At 45.1% G+C, this 16,589-nt stretch overlaps 1 protein-coding gene across 2 annotated transcripts in view; it reads right to left on the bottom strand.

The window, feature by feature from the left end:
- Positions 1 to 14,792: 14,792 nt before the first annotated feature.
- The window catches only part of Clspn (claspin), a 41,196-nt gene continuing 39,399 nt past the window's right edge, over positions 14,793 to 16,589 (bottom strand). For both annotated transcript variants that reach the window (XM_045150298.1, XM_004665227.2), the window contains exon 25: positions 14,793 to 16,098. In XM_045150298.1, coding sequence (XP_045006233.1) covers positions 15,988 to 16,098 — 111 coding nt within the window. In that variant the 3' untranslated portion in view covers positions 14,793 to 15,987. The remainder of the gene's footprint in view (positions 16,099 to 16,589) is intronic.

Raw genomic sequence — 16,589 nt, 5'->3', positions numbered from 1 at the left:
CACCACCACGCCCTGCTAGGTTGGTTGGTTTTTAAGAAACTAAACTGTGGGGCCAGGAAGATGGCTCAACAATTAAAAGAGCTTGCTCACAAACCTGCTGGCCCAGATTCAATTTCCCACCCACCTAAAGCAGGATGAACATTCATTTGCAGTGGCAAGAGAACTTGGTGTGCCTCCCCCACACACAACTCAATTGTGAAAATAAACTCACTCTTGCCCTCTTGCCTTCATACCTTATGTTATTAGGGCTAGCTCTTGATCTCTCTCTCTCTCTCTCTCTCTCTCTTTCTCTCTCTCACACACAGAATCATAATAAGTAAAAGCAAAAATCAATAATGTTAGCAGAACAGGGAGAGTCAGAGGGAAGTGGCCATCCTTAGACTGGCCCCTGGGCCTCCTAGCCCCAAGCTTGTAATTAGCTTGTCACACAGAAAACAAATCTATTGTGGGTAGTAAGTGTAAATGGTGAGAGATCTCAGGCAAGAAGGTTGCAGGGTTAAGTGGGGAGGGAGCAGTAGGAAGAGTGATTGCTCACCAGCTCTGGCGGTGGGGCAGTTTAAAACTGACAAAACTAAGCCGGTACGGTGGTGCACACCTTTGATCACAGCACATGGGAGGCAGAGGTCATTGGATTGTCGCAAGTCTGTGGCCACTCTGAGACTACATAGTGAATTCCAGGTCAGTCTGGGCTAGAGCAAAACCCTACCTCAAAACACCAAAAGAAAAAAAAAAACTGACAAAATTAAATCCCAGAGAGCTTCAGAAAGTTTTCTTTATTCATAAAGGGTTGGGGGGACGCCCGGTAAGGTGATCCTGTCTCATACAAGCAGTGGTGAATAAGAGGGGTACATAGAGTGAATGAGAGAGAGAGAGAGACAGACAGAGAGAGAGGGAAGGAGGACCTCTAGCCGGCTGTGGGAAGTCACAGGATAGTTTGATATGAGGCTGCTGCCCTCTGGTGGGCATAAAGAGATCCATCAACACCTGCAATGCTGGAAACATTGAAAAGGGCATTTACTCTTTCCTATCCTAAAGTGTTGGTCACCATAACTAGCATGCTCACAGGTTGCAGTCTGAAGGATTTCCAAGTCCTCTGAGACAGTTTAGCATGAAGGATATTTAAAAGTGTCCTTGGGCTGGAAGGATGGCTTAGTGGTTAAGGCACTTGCCTGCAAAGCCAAAGGACCCAGTTTCAATTCCCCAGAACCCACATAAAGACAGTTGCACAAGGTGGCACATGCGTTTGGAGTTCGTTTGCAGTGGCTAGAGGCCCTGGCATGCCAGTTTTTCTCTCTCTCTCTGTGTTTTTCTCTCAAATAAATAAAAATTTAAAAAAATTAAGTGCCCTTCGGGGCTGGAAAGATGGCATAATGGTTAAGGCACTTGCCTGCAAAGCCTAAGGACCCAGGTTCCATTCCCCAGGACCCATGTAAGCCAGATGCAAAAGGTGTCACATGTGTCTAGTTTGTTTACAGTGGCTAGAGGCCATGGCATGCCATTCTCTCTCTCTCAAATAAATAAATAAATTTGTTTTATTTTTATTTATTAGAGAGAGATAGAGCGAGAGAGGGAGGGAGGAAGAAAATAGGCATGCCAGAGCCTCTAGCCACTGCAAACGAAGACCAGAAACATGTGCCACCATGTGCATCTGGCTTATATGGGTTCTGGGGAACTGAACCTGGGTCCTTGTGCTTCACAGGCAAGTACCTTAATTGCTAATCCTTCTCTCCAGCCATTAAATAAAAAAATATCTATATGTAAAATTTTTTTGTTTATTTTTATTTATTTATTTGAGAGTGACAGAGAGAGAAAGAGGCAGTTACAGAGAGAGAGAATGGGTGAGCCAGGGCATCCAGCCACTGCAAATGAAGTGGGTCCTGGGGAATCAAGCCTCGAACCAGGGCCCTTAGGCTTCACAGGCAAGCGCTTAACCACTAAGCCACCTCTCTAGCCCTAAATATTTTTTTAAAAGCACTTCCTTGCAAAGCCTGCAGGCCCAGGTCTGATTTCCCAATGCCCATGTAAAAGCCAGATGCACAAAGTGGTGCCTGTGTCTGGAGTTCCTGTGCAACAGCATGAGGCCTAGGTACACCCGTTCTCTCTCTCTGTCCTTGAAAATAAGTTAAAAAAATTTTTTTTTTAATATTTAGGGACTGGGGAGATGGCTTAGTGGTTAAAAGCACTTGCTTGAAAAGCGGGTCATCCCAGATTTGATTCCCCAGTACCCACATAAATCCAGACACTCACAAAATGGCACATGTGTCTAAGGTTCACTTGCAGTGGCTGGAGGTATTGGTACATCCATTCTGTCTCTATCTCTATCTGCCTCTTTATCTTTTTTCTCAAAGAAATAAATAAAAACAAAAAAATGTTTCATTTTGTTTTTTTAAGGTAGGGTCTCATTGTAGCCCAGGCTGACCTGGGACTCACTCTGGAGTCTCAAGGTGGCCTCAAATTCACGGTGATCCACCTACCTCTGCCTCCTGAGTGCTGGGATTAAAGGCATGTGCCACTATGCCTGGTGAAAAAGTATTTTTAAAAAGTTCTAGCACACAGGAAGAAACAGTAGGAGGATTGCTGTGAGCCCCAGGCCAGCCTAGGACTATAGAGTGAATTCCAGGTCAGCCTAGGTTAGAGTGAGACCCTGCCTCAGAAAACTTTATTTGTTTATTTATTTATTTGCAAGGAGAGAGAGAGAGAGAGGAGAGACAGACACCAGAGCCTCCAGCCACTGCAAACTTCAGATGCATGTGCCATTTTGTGCAACTGGCTTTACATGGGCAGAGGGGAATGAAGCCCTGTTTGTGAGGCTTTACAGGCAAGTATCTTAACCTCTGAGCCATCTCTCCAGCCCCTGTTTTTTTTTTTTTAATTTTTTTGTTGTTTATTTTTATTTATTTATTTGAGAGCAACAGACAGAGGGAGAAAGAGGCAGAGAGCAAGAATGGGCGTGCCAGGGCCTCCAGCTACTCACTGCAAATGAACTCCAGATGTGTGCACCCCTTGTGCATCTGGCTAACGTGGGTCCTGGAGAATCCAGCCTCGAACTGGGGCCCTTAGGCTTCACAAGCAAGTGCTTAACCACTACGCCATCTCTCCTGCCCCCCTGCTTTGTTTTTTAATTTAATTTATTTATTTAAGAGAGAGAGGGAGAGACAGAAACAACAGAGGGACAGAGAGTATGGGCATGCCAGGGCCTCTTGCCACTGCAAAAGAACACTAGACACATGTGACACTTTGTGCGTCTGGCCTTATGTGGGTACTGGGGAATCAAACCCAGGCCATTAGGCTTTGCAAGAAAGTGCCTTTAACTGTTGAGTCATTTCTCCAGATGTTGTTTTTCTTTTCTTTCTTTCTTTTTATTTTATTTAGTTTGTTTTTTCAAGGTAGGGTCTGTAACCCACGCTGACCTGGAATTCACTATGTAGTCTCTCGGTGGCCTTGAACTCAGATTCTCCTACTTCTGCCTCCCAAGTGCTGGGATTAAAGGTGTGTGACACCACACCCGGCTTTTGTTTTTCTAAACTCTAACTCAAAATCCTGACCTGGCAAAGCACTCTACAGGTGAAGCATTCCCCAAGGGGCAAACTCAGAGGCTGTCAGCATAAGCTCCCAGCAGCTGGGCCAATGGCTCTGTCGAAGGGCCCACTCCACAGATGCTCATCAAACATGTTACATGGACCACACACAGGTTTAGATCGTGCCTCGGGCTCCAGGCTCAGTGGGACAGTTCCACAGTCTTAGTTATTTGTTATGCACTGATCCTTGGAAATGGTCAGGCGAGCCTTATTGCTCAGATTTTGGATCCATTCATTCTACGAGCATTCATTGAGATTGATATGTGCCCGGGATGGAGGCAGACACTAACTTTTTTTTTTTAATTTTTAAATATATTTTTTATTTATTTGAGAGAGAGGCAGAAAAACAGAGAGAATGAGCACCCCAGGGCCTTCAGCCATTGCAAACGAACTCCAGATGCGTGCGCCCCCTCGTGCATCTGGCTTATGTGAGTCCCGGAGAATCTAACCAGGATCCTTTGGCTTTGCAGGCAAATGCACCTTAATCGCTAAGCCATCTCTCCAGCCTTGGAAATTTTTTTTTTTTAATTTAATTTAATCCTCACAACCACAGCCATGGAGCCAGTAGTATCCAATCAGATTACTCAGATGAGACCAAGTTATTAAATAACTTTCCCAGTCCCATGACACTTTAAAAAGTGACACTCACTTATCAAACTGCTAAGTAAGCACTTCTGTTAATGTTCACACCCTTATATTAATGCTACTCTCACTTTTGGTTGAGAATCTTCTCTCTTCAGATGGCAGTGACCTTGGGATGACTCAGAAGGTATCATGGTGACGGAAAGAAATCACTGCAGTGCTCAGTACTGCAATATCTGTATCACACCTTCCAAGGCTCACGGTCTAATGTGGAAGAGGTGGCAGAAAGAATGTAAGAGCCAAAAAAAGGGCAGGACTCCTTACAACGTGCCCCTCCAGACACAAAATGGCCTGGATATCCATGGCCTCATAGTGCCTGACACTACCTACACAAGACCATCATAAGAGGAGGAAAAGATCAAGACATCAAAAGTAAAAGAGAGACTGATTGAGATGGGGGGGGTATGATGGAGAGTGGAGTTTCAAAGGATTAAGTGGGGGGAGGAGGGTGTCACCATGGGGTATTTTTTATAATCATGGAAGTCGTTAATAAAAAAATTAAAAATTTTTTTAAAAAGTGATGCTCACAATGAGACAAGTGTTATGGCTATTGGCAAAGATTCTTCAGGCCACGAAGGGTCTTGGCTCTGTTGTCGTATGAACGGGATGGCTCACTGCAGTCAGAACATCCTGTACTGTAACCACGTGTTGTTCCTCCTCCGCCTCCTGCTCCCACTCCTTCCTGACAATATTGCTTCCCAGCGGTAACAAACACATAGGCCAAAAAGTGTTTTCCCTGGTGTTGTAGGTTGCCTGTGCATTGCTGAGACAAAACACCTGATCAAAAATCAGCCTTTAGGGCTGGAGAGATGGTTTAGCGGTTAAGCGCTTGCCTGTGAAGCCTAAGGACCCCGGTTTGAGGCTCAGTTCCCCAGGTCCCACGTTAGCCAGATGCACAAGGGGGCGCACGCGTCTGGAGTTCGTTTGCAGAGGCTGGAAGCCCTGGCGCGCCCATTCTCTCTCTCCCTCTTATCTGTCTTTCTCGCTGTGTCTGTCACTCTCAAATAAATAAATAAAACTAAAAAAAAAATCAGCCTTTAGGGCTGGAGGGATGGCTTAGCGGTTAAGGCACTTGCCTGCAAAGCCAAAGGACCCAGCTTTGATTCCCCAGCACCCATGTTAGCCAGATGTACAAGGGGGCGCAGGCTACTGGAGTGTATTTGTAGTGGCTGGAGGCCCTGACATGTGCCCATTCTCTCTCTCCCTTTCTCTGTCAAATAAATAAATAAGGTTTTATTTTATTTATTTATTTATTTATTTATTTATTTTTGGTTTTTCGAGGTAGGGTCTCACTCTGGTCCAGACTGACCTGGAATTAACTCTGTTATCTCAGGGTGGCCTTGAACTCATGGCAATCCTCCTACCTCTGCCTCCCGAGTGCTGGGATTAAAGGTGTGTGCCACCACGCCTGGCTAAATAAGATATTTTTAAAAAAATAAGCCTTTAATCCCAGCACTCGGGAGGCAGAGGTAGGAGGATCATTGTGAGTTTGAGGCCAGCCTGGGGCTACTGTCAGACCCTGCCTAGAAAAACAGAAAATATAAAACAAAACCTTTCAGCACATCTTGGCATCACCATAAAAACTTTTAGTTTAGTTTTCTTCTTTTTTTTTTTTTAATTTTGATTTTTTGAGGTCGAATCACGCTCTAGCCCAGGCTGACCTGGAATTCACGAGGTAGTCTCAGAGTGGCCTCAAACTCATGGTGAACTTCCAACCTCTGCTTTCACAGGGTTTGGATTAAAGGTGTGCACCACCACACCTGGCTTTCGTTTAGTTTTCAGCCATAAAGAACTTAAAGGAAAAAGAGGGAGGGGGGAATGCTTGGATGACAGAGAAATTTCTGGACCTGACTACTGAGACACTCACTCAATACCCTAGCCCCCCCCGCTCCTTCCCACCCCCCACCCCCCACACACACAGGGCCTCCCCTCCTGGGCTCCCAGAACCTAATTTTTCACATTTAGAAAACCCAGATGATTTTTGCCTGGGTCCATCTGGTTTTCCAAATAACCTGTCTTTTTGATAAATAACATAAGTTAAATTAGACAAGACAAAGAGAGGGGTGAGCAACCAGCATTTTTTTATCTTTCCTTCGGCCTCTGAGAAAGAGGGGGCTAAAAGAGCCCAACTACAGCTTGTTCCCAACCGTACCCCTGTACTTTCAGCCCCTTGCACTGCACCCAGTGGCTCTCCAGCCTGCAGCTAGGAGCTGCTCTGTCACCCCCAGCGCTGAGCCCCCCAGCCGTCAAAAATACCACACACTGTGTTTCATCTAAATGAAAGGAAAGGACCCAAGTGTCCAGCCCCACACCTTCCTCTAATCACCCTTAGGCTGTAGCTGCTTCAAACCCCCTTTTCCCATTATGTATCCCACCACGGGGAAGAGCAAAATCAATAAGCTGAAAATGAAAACCCTTTAAGGTGAGAGAAGACAGGACAGAAAAAGGGGACGGGACGGACATGGATAGAACTGGCTCAGATGACACAACTCCGCAATGGAGAGGTCTGGCACCTGGTTGTCAACAGGTTAAGACCTGAGGGTGACAACAGCCATCCACATAGCCAGGCCTATACATCCAGCTCACTTTGGGAGTCCAGGCACACCCGCAGGCCTCCATTCCTACCGCTATCAAAGTTCAGGCGTGGCATGAAGCCACCACAGCTGCTGGGATAGCCCCACGGGCCAGAGGACTGTGGAGTCTGTTGAAGTTTGGTCTCTCCTTCCCCAACTCAGCCTCAGCGTGAGACATCACCTCCACTCCTTCCTTAGCACTAAGTTAGCCTTCATTAATACAGCCTTAAATACACACAATCATGTTACATTGCTTTGTACCTTTGATTTTTTTTTTTAATTTGGTTTTTCGAGGTAGGGTCTCACTCTAGCTAAGGCTGACCTGGAATTCACTATGGAGTCTCAGGGTGGCCTTGAACTCACGGTGATCCTCCTACCTCTGCCTCCCGAGTGCTGGGATTAAAGGCGTGTGCCACCACGCCCGGCTTGTACCTTTGATCTTTTAAAAAATATTTACTTCTTTATTTGAGAGAGAAAGGAGAAGGGAGAGTGACAGCATGCCAGGGCCTCCTTGCCTCTGCAAACAAACTCCAGACACATGTGCTACTTTGTGCACCTGGCTTTCTTTCTTTCTATTTATTTATTCGTTTGTTTTGGTTTTTCAAGGTAGGGTGTTGCTCTAGCCCAGGCTGACATGAAATAGTCTCAGGGTGGCCTCAAACTCACTGTGGTCCTCCTACCTCTGCCTTCCAAGAATGCACCACCTTGGGCATCTGGCTTTATGTGGGTCCTCAAGAATCGAACCTGGGTCCTTTGCTTTGCAGGCAAGTGCCTTAACCACTAAGCCATCTCTCCAGCCCCTGTACTAAGACTTTTCATGATTTATTTATTTTTATTTATTTATTAGATACAGAGAGGACAGAGAAAGAGAGTGAGAAAGGGCATGCTAGAGCCTCTAGCCACTGCAAATGAACTCCAGATGCATGTGCCACACTATGCATCTGGCTTACATGGGACCTGGAGAATTGAACCTGGGATCTAAGGCTTTGCAGGCAAGTGCCTTAACCACTAAGCCATCTCTCCAGCCCCTGTACTAAGATTTTTGATACTAGGGATTGCACCCAGAATCCTGTGTGTGTTAGCACATAATTTATTACTGAACCACAGTCTATCCCTAAAGTCTTATGTAAGGCAGTGTGTCTTTCATAAAGAACACCTTCTGTCTACTGTGCAGATTGGATAAATGAGAAGCAAAAACAAAGATGGGGGCTGGAAAGATGGCTTAGTGGTTAAGGCATTTTCTTACAAAGCAAAGAATCCTGGTTCAATTTTCCAGGACCCACATAAGTCAGATGCACAAGGGGGTGCATGCATTTGTAGTGGCTGGAAGTCCTGGCGCAGCCATTCTCTCTCTCAAATAACTAAATAAATATATTTAAAAAAAAAAAAAACAGGGCTGGAGAGATGGCTTAGTGGTTAAGTGCTTGCCTGTGAAGCCTAAGGACCCCAGTTCAAGGCTTGAGTCCCCAGGACCCATGTTACCCAGATGTACAAGGTGGCACATGCATCTGGAGTTCGTTTGCAGTGGCTGGAGGCCTTGGCGTGCCCATTATCTATCTATCTGCTTTTTTCTGTCTGTCACTTTCAAATAAATAAAAATAAACAAAAGAAATCTTGTGCCGGAGGGATGGTTTAGCAGTTTAGGCATTTGCCTGGAAAGCCAAAGGACCCAGGTTCAATTCCCCAAGACCCATGTTAGCCAGATGCACAAGGGGGTCCACACATCTGGAGTTCATCTGCTGTAGTTGGAGGCCCTGGCACACTCATTCTTTTTCTCTCTCTCTCTGTCAAATAAATAAACAAAAATAAAATGGAGGCTAGAGAGATATACATAGTGATTCATGTGTCTGGAGTTCATTTGCAGTGGCAAGAGGTCCTGGTATACCCATACTCACTCATTTACTTTGTCTTCCTTTCTCATATCTTTTTTTTTCCCCCCTGAGGTAGGGTCTTACTGTAGCTCAGGCTGGTCTTGAACTCACAGGGATCCTACCTTGGCCTCATGAGTGCTGGGATTAAAGTTGTGCACCAGCAAGCCTGGCTGTCTCTCTCTCAAAAAAATAAAAATATTTTAAGCCAGGGGCTGAGGTAGGATCACTGTGAGTTTGAGGCCAGCCTGAGACTACATAGTGAATTCCAGGTTAGCCTATGCTAGAGCAAGAACCTACCTCAAAATCTAAAAAAAAAAAAAAAATAATAATAGCCTTCAGTTTTCTGGCTTGAGTGATGGGCTATAGAGAGCTTTTAAAAAAATAATTTTATGGGTTGGAGAGATGGCTTAGTGGTTAAGCGCTTGCCTGTGAAGCCTAAGGACCCCGGTTTGAGGCTCGGTTCCCCAGGTCCCACGTTAGCCAGATGCACAAGGGGGCACACGCGTCTGGAGTTTGTTTGCAGAGGCTGGAAGCCCTGGCGCGCCCATTCTCTCTCTCCCCCTCTATCTGTCTTTCTCTCTGTGTCTGTCGCTCTCAAATAAAAAAAAAAAATTATTTAAGAGAGAGGTGGACAGAGAGAATGGGCATGCCAGGGCCCCTAGGCACCACAAATGAACTTCAGATACATGCACCACTTTGTGCATCCAGCTTTACAGGGGTACTGGAGAACTGAACTTGGGTCCCTTAGCTTTGCAGACAAGTGCCTTAACCGCTAAGCCATCTCTCCAGCCCAACTTTTACTGAAATGAAAAATATAGGAAGAACAAATTTGTTTTTATTTATTTATTTTTGTTTTTCAAGGTAGGGTCTCATCTACTCGGGCTGACCTGGAATTCACTCTGTAGTCTCAGGGTGACCTCTAACTCACGGCAATCCTCCTACCTCTGCCTCCTGAGTGCTGGGATTAAAGGTGTGTACCACCATGCCCAGCTCACAAATAACATTTTAAAGATATTAAATGTGATGAGCCAGGTGTGGTAGTTCATGCCTACAATGCCAACACTCAGCAGGCTGAGGCAGGATTGCCATGAGTTTGCGGTTACTATGGGCTACACAGTGAGACTATTCTCAAGACAAAGAAGGCTGAAGAGATCGTTCAGTGGTTAAGTGCACTTTCTGTGCAAGTATGAGGGCCTGAGGGGTCTGAAACTTCCCTAGTTCTAAGTTCCAGATCCTGCTTAAAACTGCTGGGTGTAGTCACACGTCTGTATTTCTAGTATCACCAGGGAGCACAGACCCAAGAATCATCATCAGAGGAGCCTCATAAACTCTGGAATCAATTTTAAAAAGTGGGGAGGGAGCTGGAGAGATGGCTTAGCAGTTAAGTGCTTTCCTGTGAAGCCTAAGGACCTCAGTTCGAGGCTTGATTCCCCAGGACCCATGTAATCCAGATGCACAGGGGGCGCATGCATCTGGAGTTCATTTGCAGTGGCTGGAGGCCCTGATGCACCCATTCTCTCTCTATCTCTCTCTCTGCCTCTTTCTCTGTCTGTTGCTCTCAAATAAATAAAGAAAACAAGAGAGAGAGAGAGACCAAGTGGAAAAGCAATGGAGTTGGACACCTCATGTTCCACTAGGGCCACTGCAGGCCAGCAACTCCCACTACAAGGTAAGTGTACGGGGCTCCCCAAGGGCACAAACGTGTGCATACACCACACACACACACACACACACACACACACACACACACACACACAAACCCAAACAAATAACTGAGTAAGTTAACTTTGACATGTGAGTTCCAGGTCAGCCAAGACCAGAGTGAGGTCCTACCTCGAAAAAACACACAAATCTTGTGGCCTGTTAGAAATTTTCAAGGTAGGGAGAAGTTTGTATAGAAACAGTTGAGATGATGGGGAATCCCACCGTGACCTGAGCAGGCACCTTGTCTCTAGAGTTGGTGAACATCATCTGATGCTTTATAGAAGACATTCTAATGCACCTTGTGTACTGATGGGCTGAAATGCAGAAATGAGAGACCTGTTTAAATGACTTTGATACTACATGCCCCTACTCATGAATGGGACAAAGAAGAGGTGACAGCACTGACAGTGAGTACAAGGTCTCCCAGATTCTGGAGCTCTCTTCCCTTTAAGTATGTCATTTCCAAGCTGATGGAGCTGAGTCCTACTAGGGGTCAGTACTAGACCCTGGGACTCCACTTTTCTTTTTTTCTTATTTTTCTAGGTAGGGTCTCACTCTAGTCCAGGCTGACCTGGAATTCACTATAGTGTCAGGGGTGCCTTGAACTCACAGCAATTCCCATACCTCTGCTTCCAGAGTGCTGGGATTAAAGGAATGCACTACCATGTTGGGCTCCAATTTCATTAAAACACTGCAGATGCTGATGGCTCAGTGCATTGGACAATGCTTGTGTGAGGCAGGGCAGGTCTCTTCAATTCAGGGGCTGAGGAGATGGCTCATTAGTTAAAGGTGCTATCTTGCAAAGCCTGATGGACCCTGTTCAGTTCCCCAGTACACATGTAAAGCCAGACAAAGTGGCACATGTGTCAAGTTTGTTTACAGTGGCAGGAGGCCTTGGTAGCCATATTCTCTAATAAATAAAATAGAATATTAACCTTCCAGCTGGGCATATAACCCCAGCACTTAGGAGGCAGAGGTAAAAGGATCACTGTGAGTTTGAGGCCACCCTGAGACTACACAGTGAATTTCCAAGTCAGCCTGGGTTAGAGTGAGACCCTATTTTGTAAAACAAAAACAAACAAACAAGCCAGGTGAAATGACTCACGCCTCTAATCCCAGAATTTGGGAGGCAGAGGTAGGAGGATCACCATGAGTTCAAGGCTACATAGTGAATTCCAAGTCGCCTGAGCTACAGTGAGACCCTACCCTGAAAAACAAAAACAAAAAACAAACACAAAACCACACCAAAAACCTCTTCAATTCAATCCTGTTACCTGAAAGGCAAGCCTGCCTTGTGGCATATACTGGCATAAAGAAAAGTGGCCTAGGGCTGAAGGGATGGCTTAGCAGCTAAGGCATTTGCCTGCGAAGCCAGAGGACCCAGGTTCAATTTCCCAGGACCCATGGAAGCCAGATGCACAAGGTGGTGTATGCATTTGGAGTTCATTTGCAGCAGCTGCAGACCCTGCAGGCCCATTCTCTAATAAAACAATTAAAAAACATTTTTTTTAAGAGGCCTGGAACTCAGAAGACATCATGGTGCTGAGAAGAAGTGACAGAGGAGTGCTCAGCACTGACATATCTTTACCACATCTTCCAAGGCTCAGGACCCATTGTGGAAGAGGTGACGGAAAGAATGTAAGAGCCAAAGGAAGGGTAGGACTACCTTACAACGTGCTCCTCCAGACACAAAATGGCCTGAATATACATGACCTCACAATGCCTGACACTACCTACACAAGACCATCATAATAGGAGGAAAAGATCATGACATCAAAATAAAAGACAGACTGAGAGGGGGAGGGGATATGAAAGAGTGGAGTTTCAAAGGGAAAAGTGGAGGGAGGGAGGGCATTACCATGGGATATTTTTATAATCATGGAAGTTGTTAATAAAATTAAATAAATAAATAAAGAAGTAGACAACAACAATAATAAAATAGGCCTGGAGAAATGGCTTAGTGGTTGAGATGCTTGCCTGTGAAGCCTAAGAACCCAGGTTTGATTCCCCAGTACCCACATAAAGCCAAATGAACAAGGTGGTTATTTGCAGTGGCTAGAGACCCTGGTATGCCCATTCTCTCTCTCTCAAACAAATTAGTTTTATTTTGTTGTTGTTTTTTTTTTTTTTTTAAAGAGCTGAGAGTGGTGGCTCACACCTTTAATTCTAGCACTCAGGAGGGAAAGGTAGGAGGATCGATGTGAGTTCAAGGCTACCCTGAGACTTCATAGTAAATTCCAGGTCAGCCTGGACTAGAGGGAGACACTACCTTGAAAAAGAAACAACAACAGAAGAGTTAGAGACTCCATTTTTCTGCCTCTGGGTGCATGCTCAGGATGGGAAGATGGCTCAGTAGTTAAAGGAACTTGCTTGCAAAGTCTGCAAGCCCAGGTTCGATTCCTTAGTACCTATGTAGAGCCAGAGGCAGAAAGCAGCTTGTGCTCTGGAATTCATCTGCAGTGGCAAGAGGCCCTAGTACATCCACAGTCTTTCTCCCTCTCTCAAATAAATTAAAAAATACTTGATTTTGGAGAGAGATACAGAGAGAATTGGCGTGCCAGGTCTTCAACCACTGCTATAGAACTCCAGACACTTGCGCCACCTCATGGGCATGCATGACCTTGCACTTGCCTCACCCTTGTGCGTCTGACTTACTTGGGATCTGGAGTCAAACATGGGTCCTTAGGCTTCACCAGCAAGTACCTTAACTGTTAAGCCATCTCTCTAGCACCCCCCCCCTTTTCTTTTTTTTTTGGTTTTCTGAGGTAGGGTCTCACTCTAGCCCAGGCTGACCTGGAATTCACTAAGGAATCTCAGGGTGGCCTCGAGCTCACAGTGATCCTCCTACCTCTGCCTCCCAAGTGCTGGGATTAAAGGCATGCGCCACCATGCCCGACTTAATTGTTTTTTAAAGAGTACATTCTCCCTAGAACCTCAAAGCAAATCAATTTACTTCCCAGATATTTCAGACACTGATTTTATTATTAGTCAAAGAGTTAGCACATGCCAGGGCTTCTAACCACTGCAAATGAATTCCACATGCATGCGCCACTATGAGCATCTGGCTTATGTGGGACCTGGAGAATTGAACCTGGGTCCTTAAGCTTCACAGATATGCGCCTTACCGTCTAAGCCATCTTTCCAGCCCCAGCTTTTCTTTTTCTTAATATTTAATTAAGTTATTTATTTGAGAGAGAGAGAGAGAGAGAGAGGGAGAGAATGGGCACACCGGGGCGTCTAGCCATTGCAAACGAACTCCAGATGTGTGTACCCCCTTGAGCATCTGGCTTACGTGGGTCCTAGGGAATCAAACCCGGGTCCTTTGGCTTTGCAGGTAAGTGCCTTAACCATTAAGCCATCTCTCCAGCTCATAAGTGGTCAATTTTAACCCTCTTTTCATTTCTTTCCCCCAAAAAACACATGTGTGGAGGGTTAGGGGTACCGCTCAGTGGTTGAAAACCTGACTAACATATGAGGCCTAAATTCAATCCCCAGTACTCCCTCCCCAAGGGGTATACTGAGAAGCAAAAGGGAAGAAATCTGTGGTCCTACTTCTCAGTTTTCATTTGCCCAGTAGAGGTTGCCTAACCTTGGGCAATGTTTAGAGAACTCAGAGAACAGCAATAACCTTCACCTTGACTCAGGGTAATACTGGAAGTGCCACTCAAAGGTCCGGAACAACAAATACCATTCATATAAACTGTCCTCCTGACCCTCACTCAATTCAGCCCATGAGGTGAGTCAGTTTGATCCCTTCACAGGGCCTGAAAAGCCAGTGAAGGAACAAGCGCAACGGCCTTAAGTGCAGGCAAAGAGGGCTTACCTAGGAGAGACCCACCCTGAAAGCTAAATGCTCAACTCAGATCGCTCTGACTGAAGAATAAGCACTCAAGACGGACAGCGAACCTTGCCTTCAAGGCAACAAGATTTATTGTAAAAAAAAAAAAAACCAAAAAACAAAAAACCTACATACATATTAAAACAGCTTTATACACATTTCCCCTATTACAAGATTACATATATACAATGAGTCCTGTCAAAGTCAGCATCTTATTAGAATAAAAAATTATAGAATCCTACACCCCAATTTTATCACTGGTGTTCCCCACTTCTCAGTAAAAGACAACTAATCATAATCTTACTCAATTTCCCAAGTCTGACTCCCAACACTAAAACTATTGCATTAATGTGGAATGATTTGCCCAAAGCAGTGCTGACACTCAGTGCTGAGGGAAAGACTTGCTAAGTGTTTTTTTCATGGTAGGGTCTCACTTTAGACCAGGCTGACCTCGAACTAACAGCACTCCACCTACCTCTGCCTCCCAAGTGTTGGGATTAAAGGCAAGTGCCACCACACTTGGCTGCGCTAAGTTTTGTTTTTTGTTTTTTGTTTTTTTTTTTTGGTTTTAAGGTAGGGTCTCACTCTAGCCCAGGCTGACCTGGAATTCACTATGTACTCTCAGGGTGGCCTTGAACTCACAGTGATCCTCCTACCCCTGCCTCCCGAGTGCACCACCACACCTGGCTTTGCTCTAAGTTTTTAAAAGCCTGTGGAAATTCAAAGGAAGTGGGGAAGGATGAATGAACAGTTGTCTTCAACATTTTTATCCAATTTCATGGTGGTCTTTTCAAAATTAGTAATGGAATATTGAAATGTTCTCTGACTGGTCAGGACAATGTACTCAATTCAGGAGACACAATAAATAAAAACTTATGTTTCTTCTTGTTAGACAGAGAAGGGAGGCTCTTGAGCAAGTATTTCAATTCAAGAATTTAGTCCCAGGAAAGTTCTCTTCTCCACAGATCATCTACTGTGGACACACTGGGAGTGACTTTTATTTTCACCCCGTACTTCAGAAAATCTGGGTTGACGTCTTTCTGAGTGGCTGCCAGTTGTAAGCCCTTATTACAAAGGCAGCAGAGGTCAATTTGACATTTAAGGCTGTTTTGGAAAGAAGCATACAGGAAAATGGAAGGAGCGAGACTAATACAACATTTGTGGTTTCCCAGTCCCCTGTAGAAGTTTCTCCTTCACAGGTCACCTTGGCATGTAAGTGATGGGAATGAAGGAGTATTCTGGTACTGACTTGGATTGCTTTTATGTAATTTTCTGTAATGCCACTTTATTTTTCCTTCTCCTCCTCCAACCATCTTTATCTCAAAGTGAGGTCAACCCAGGAAACTGCTAGGAAAAGATGTCAAATGTTTAATGGAGGAAATGAAACTTGACTCAATTATTCCATAAATTGATGTTGGAGTTACTGAAGAGCTAAGATTAGTGGCCAAGCCAGGAAACAATACTAGGAAAGGAAATGCCATCCAGAGCTGTGTAGTAGGAAGAATTGAATGTTCATGATTTTTTTCATTGTTTTTCGAAGTGAGGTCTTACCCTAGCTCAGGCTGACCTGGAATTCACCATGTTGTCTCAGGATGGCCTTGAACTCAGGACAATCCTCCTACCTCTGCCTTCCAAGTGCTGGGATTAAAGTCATGTGTCACCATGCCCGGTTTCTGTTCATGATTTTAATGCAGGAGAGATCACCATGAACATCAATTTCAACCTTTGGTGCCAGAAACTTCTCAGGAGTGCCAGCATAGGTGCTACTGTCCTGGCCAGTGTTAACTTTCTAGGTATCTGAAGATGCTTTGCTTCGATCCTGAAGTGCTAACATCTGTCTTGAGGCGCTTGGGAGAGGGAGATGTCATCAATGACGGTCCCCTTCTCCTCACCTAGAGAGCAGAGAGGGAATCAGGACTGATTCAAGACTTTTACTCAAGTAGTTACCATCAACGAACTCTTTAGCAACTCATAGTTAAATTGTGACAATTAAATATAAAGAAAAAGCAGTTAAGGTGCTTGCCTGTGAAGCCCAAGGACTCATGTTCAACTGTCCAGGTCCCATTTAAATCAGATGCACAGTGACACAAATGCACAAGGTTGCAAGAGCATACAAGGGGGCCCATGCATCTAGAGGCCCTGGTGTGCCAATTCTCTCTCTCTCTCTCTCTCATTAGAAAAAAGAAAAGAAAGAAAGAAAGTAAGGCCAGGTGTGGTAGCACACGCCTTTAATCCCAGCACTTGGGAGGCAGAGGTAGGAGGATCACCATGAGTTCAAGGCCATCCTGAACTAGAGTGAGATCCTACCTCGAAGATAAAAAGAAAGAAAGAAAGAAGGAGGAAACATGAACTTTTCAGGCAGGGCTGGGGAGATGGCTGAGAG

The sequence above is a fragment of the Jaculus jaculus genome, chromosome 5 (assembly GCF_020740685.1).
Source record: "Jaculus jaculus isolate mJacJac1 chromosome 5, mJacJac1.mat.Y.cur, whole genome shotgun sequence".
NCBI lineage: Eukaryota > Metazoa > Chordata > Mammalia > Rodentia > Dipodidae > Jaculus > Jaculus jaculus.
The sequence above is the reverse complement of the archived record's forward strand: the minus strand, read 5'-3'. Positions and strand labels throughout refer to the sequence as shown.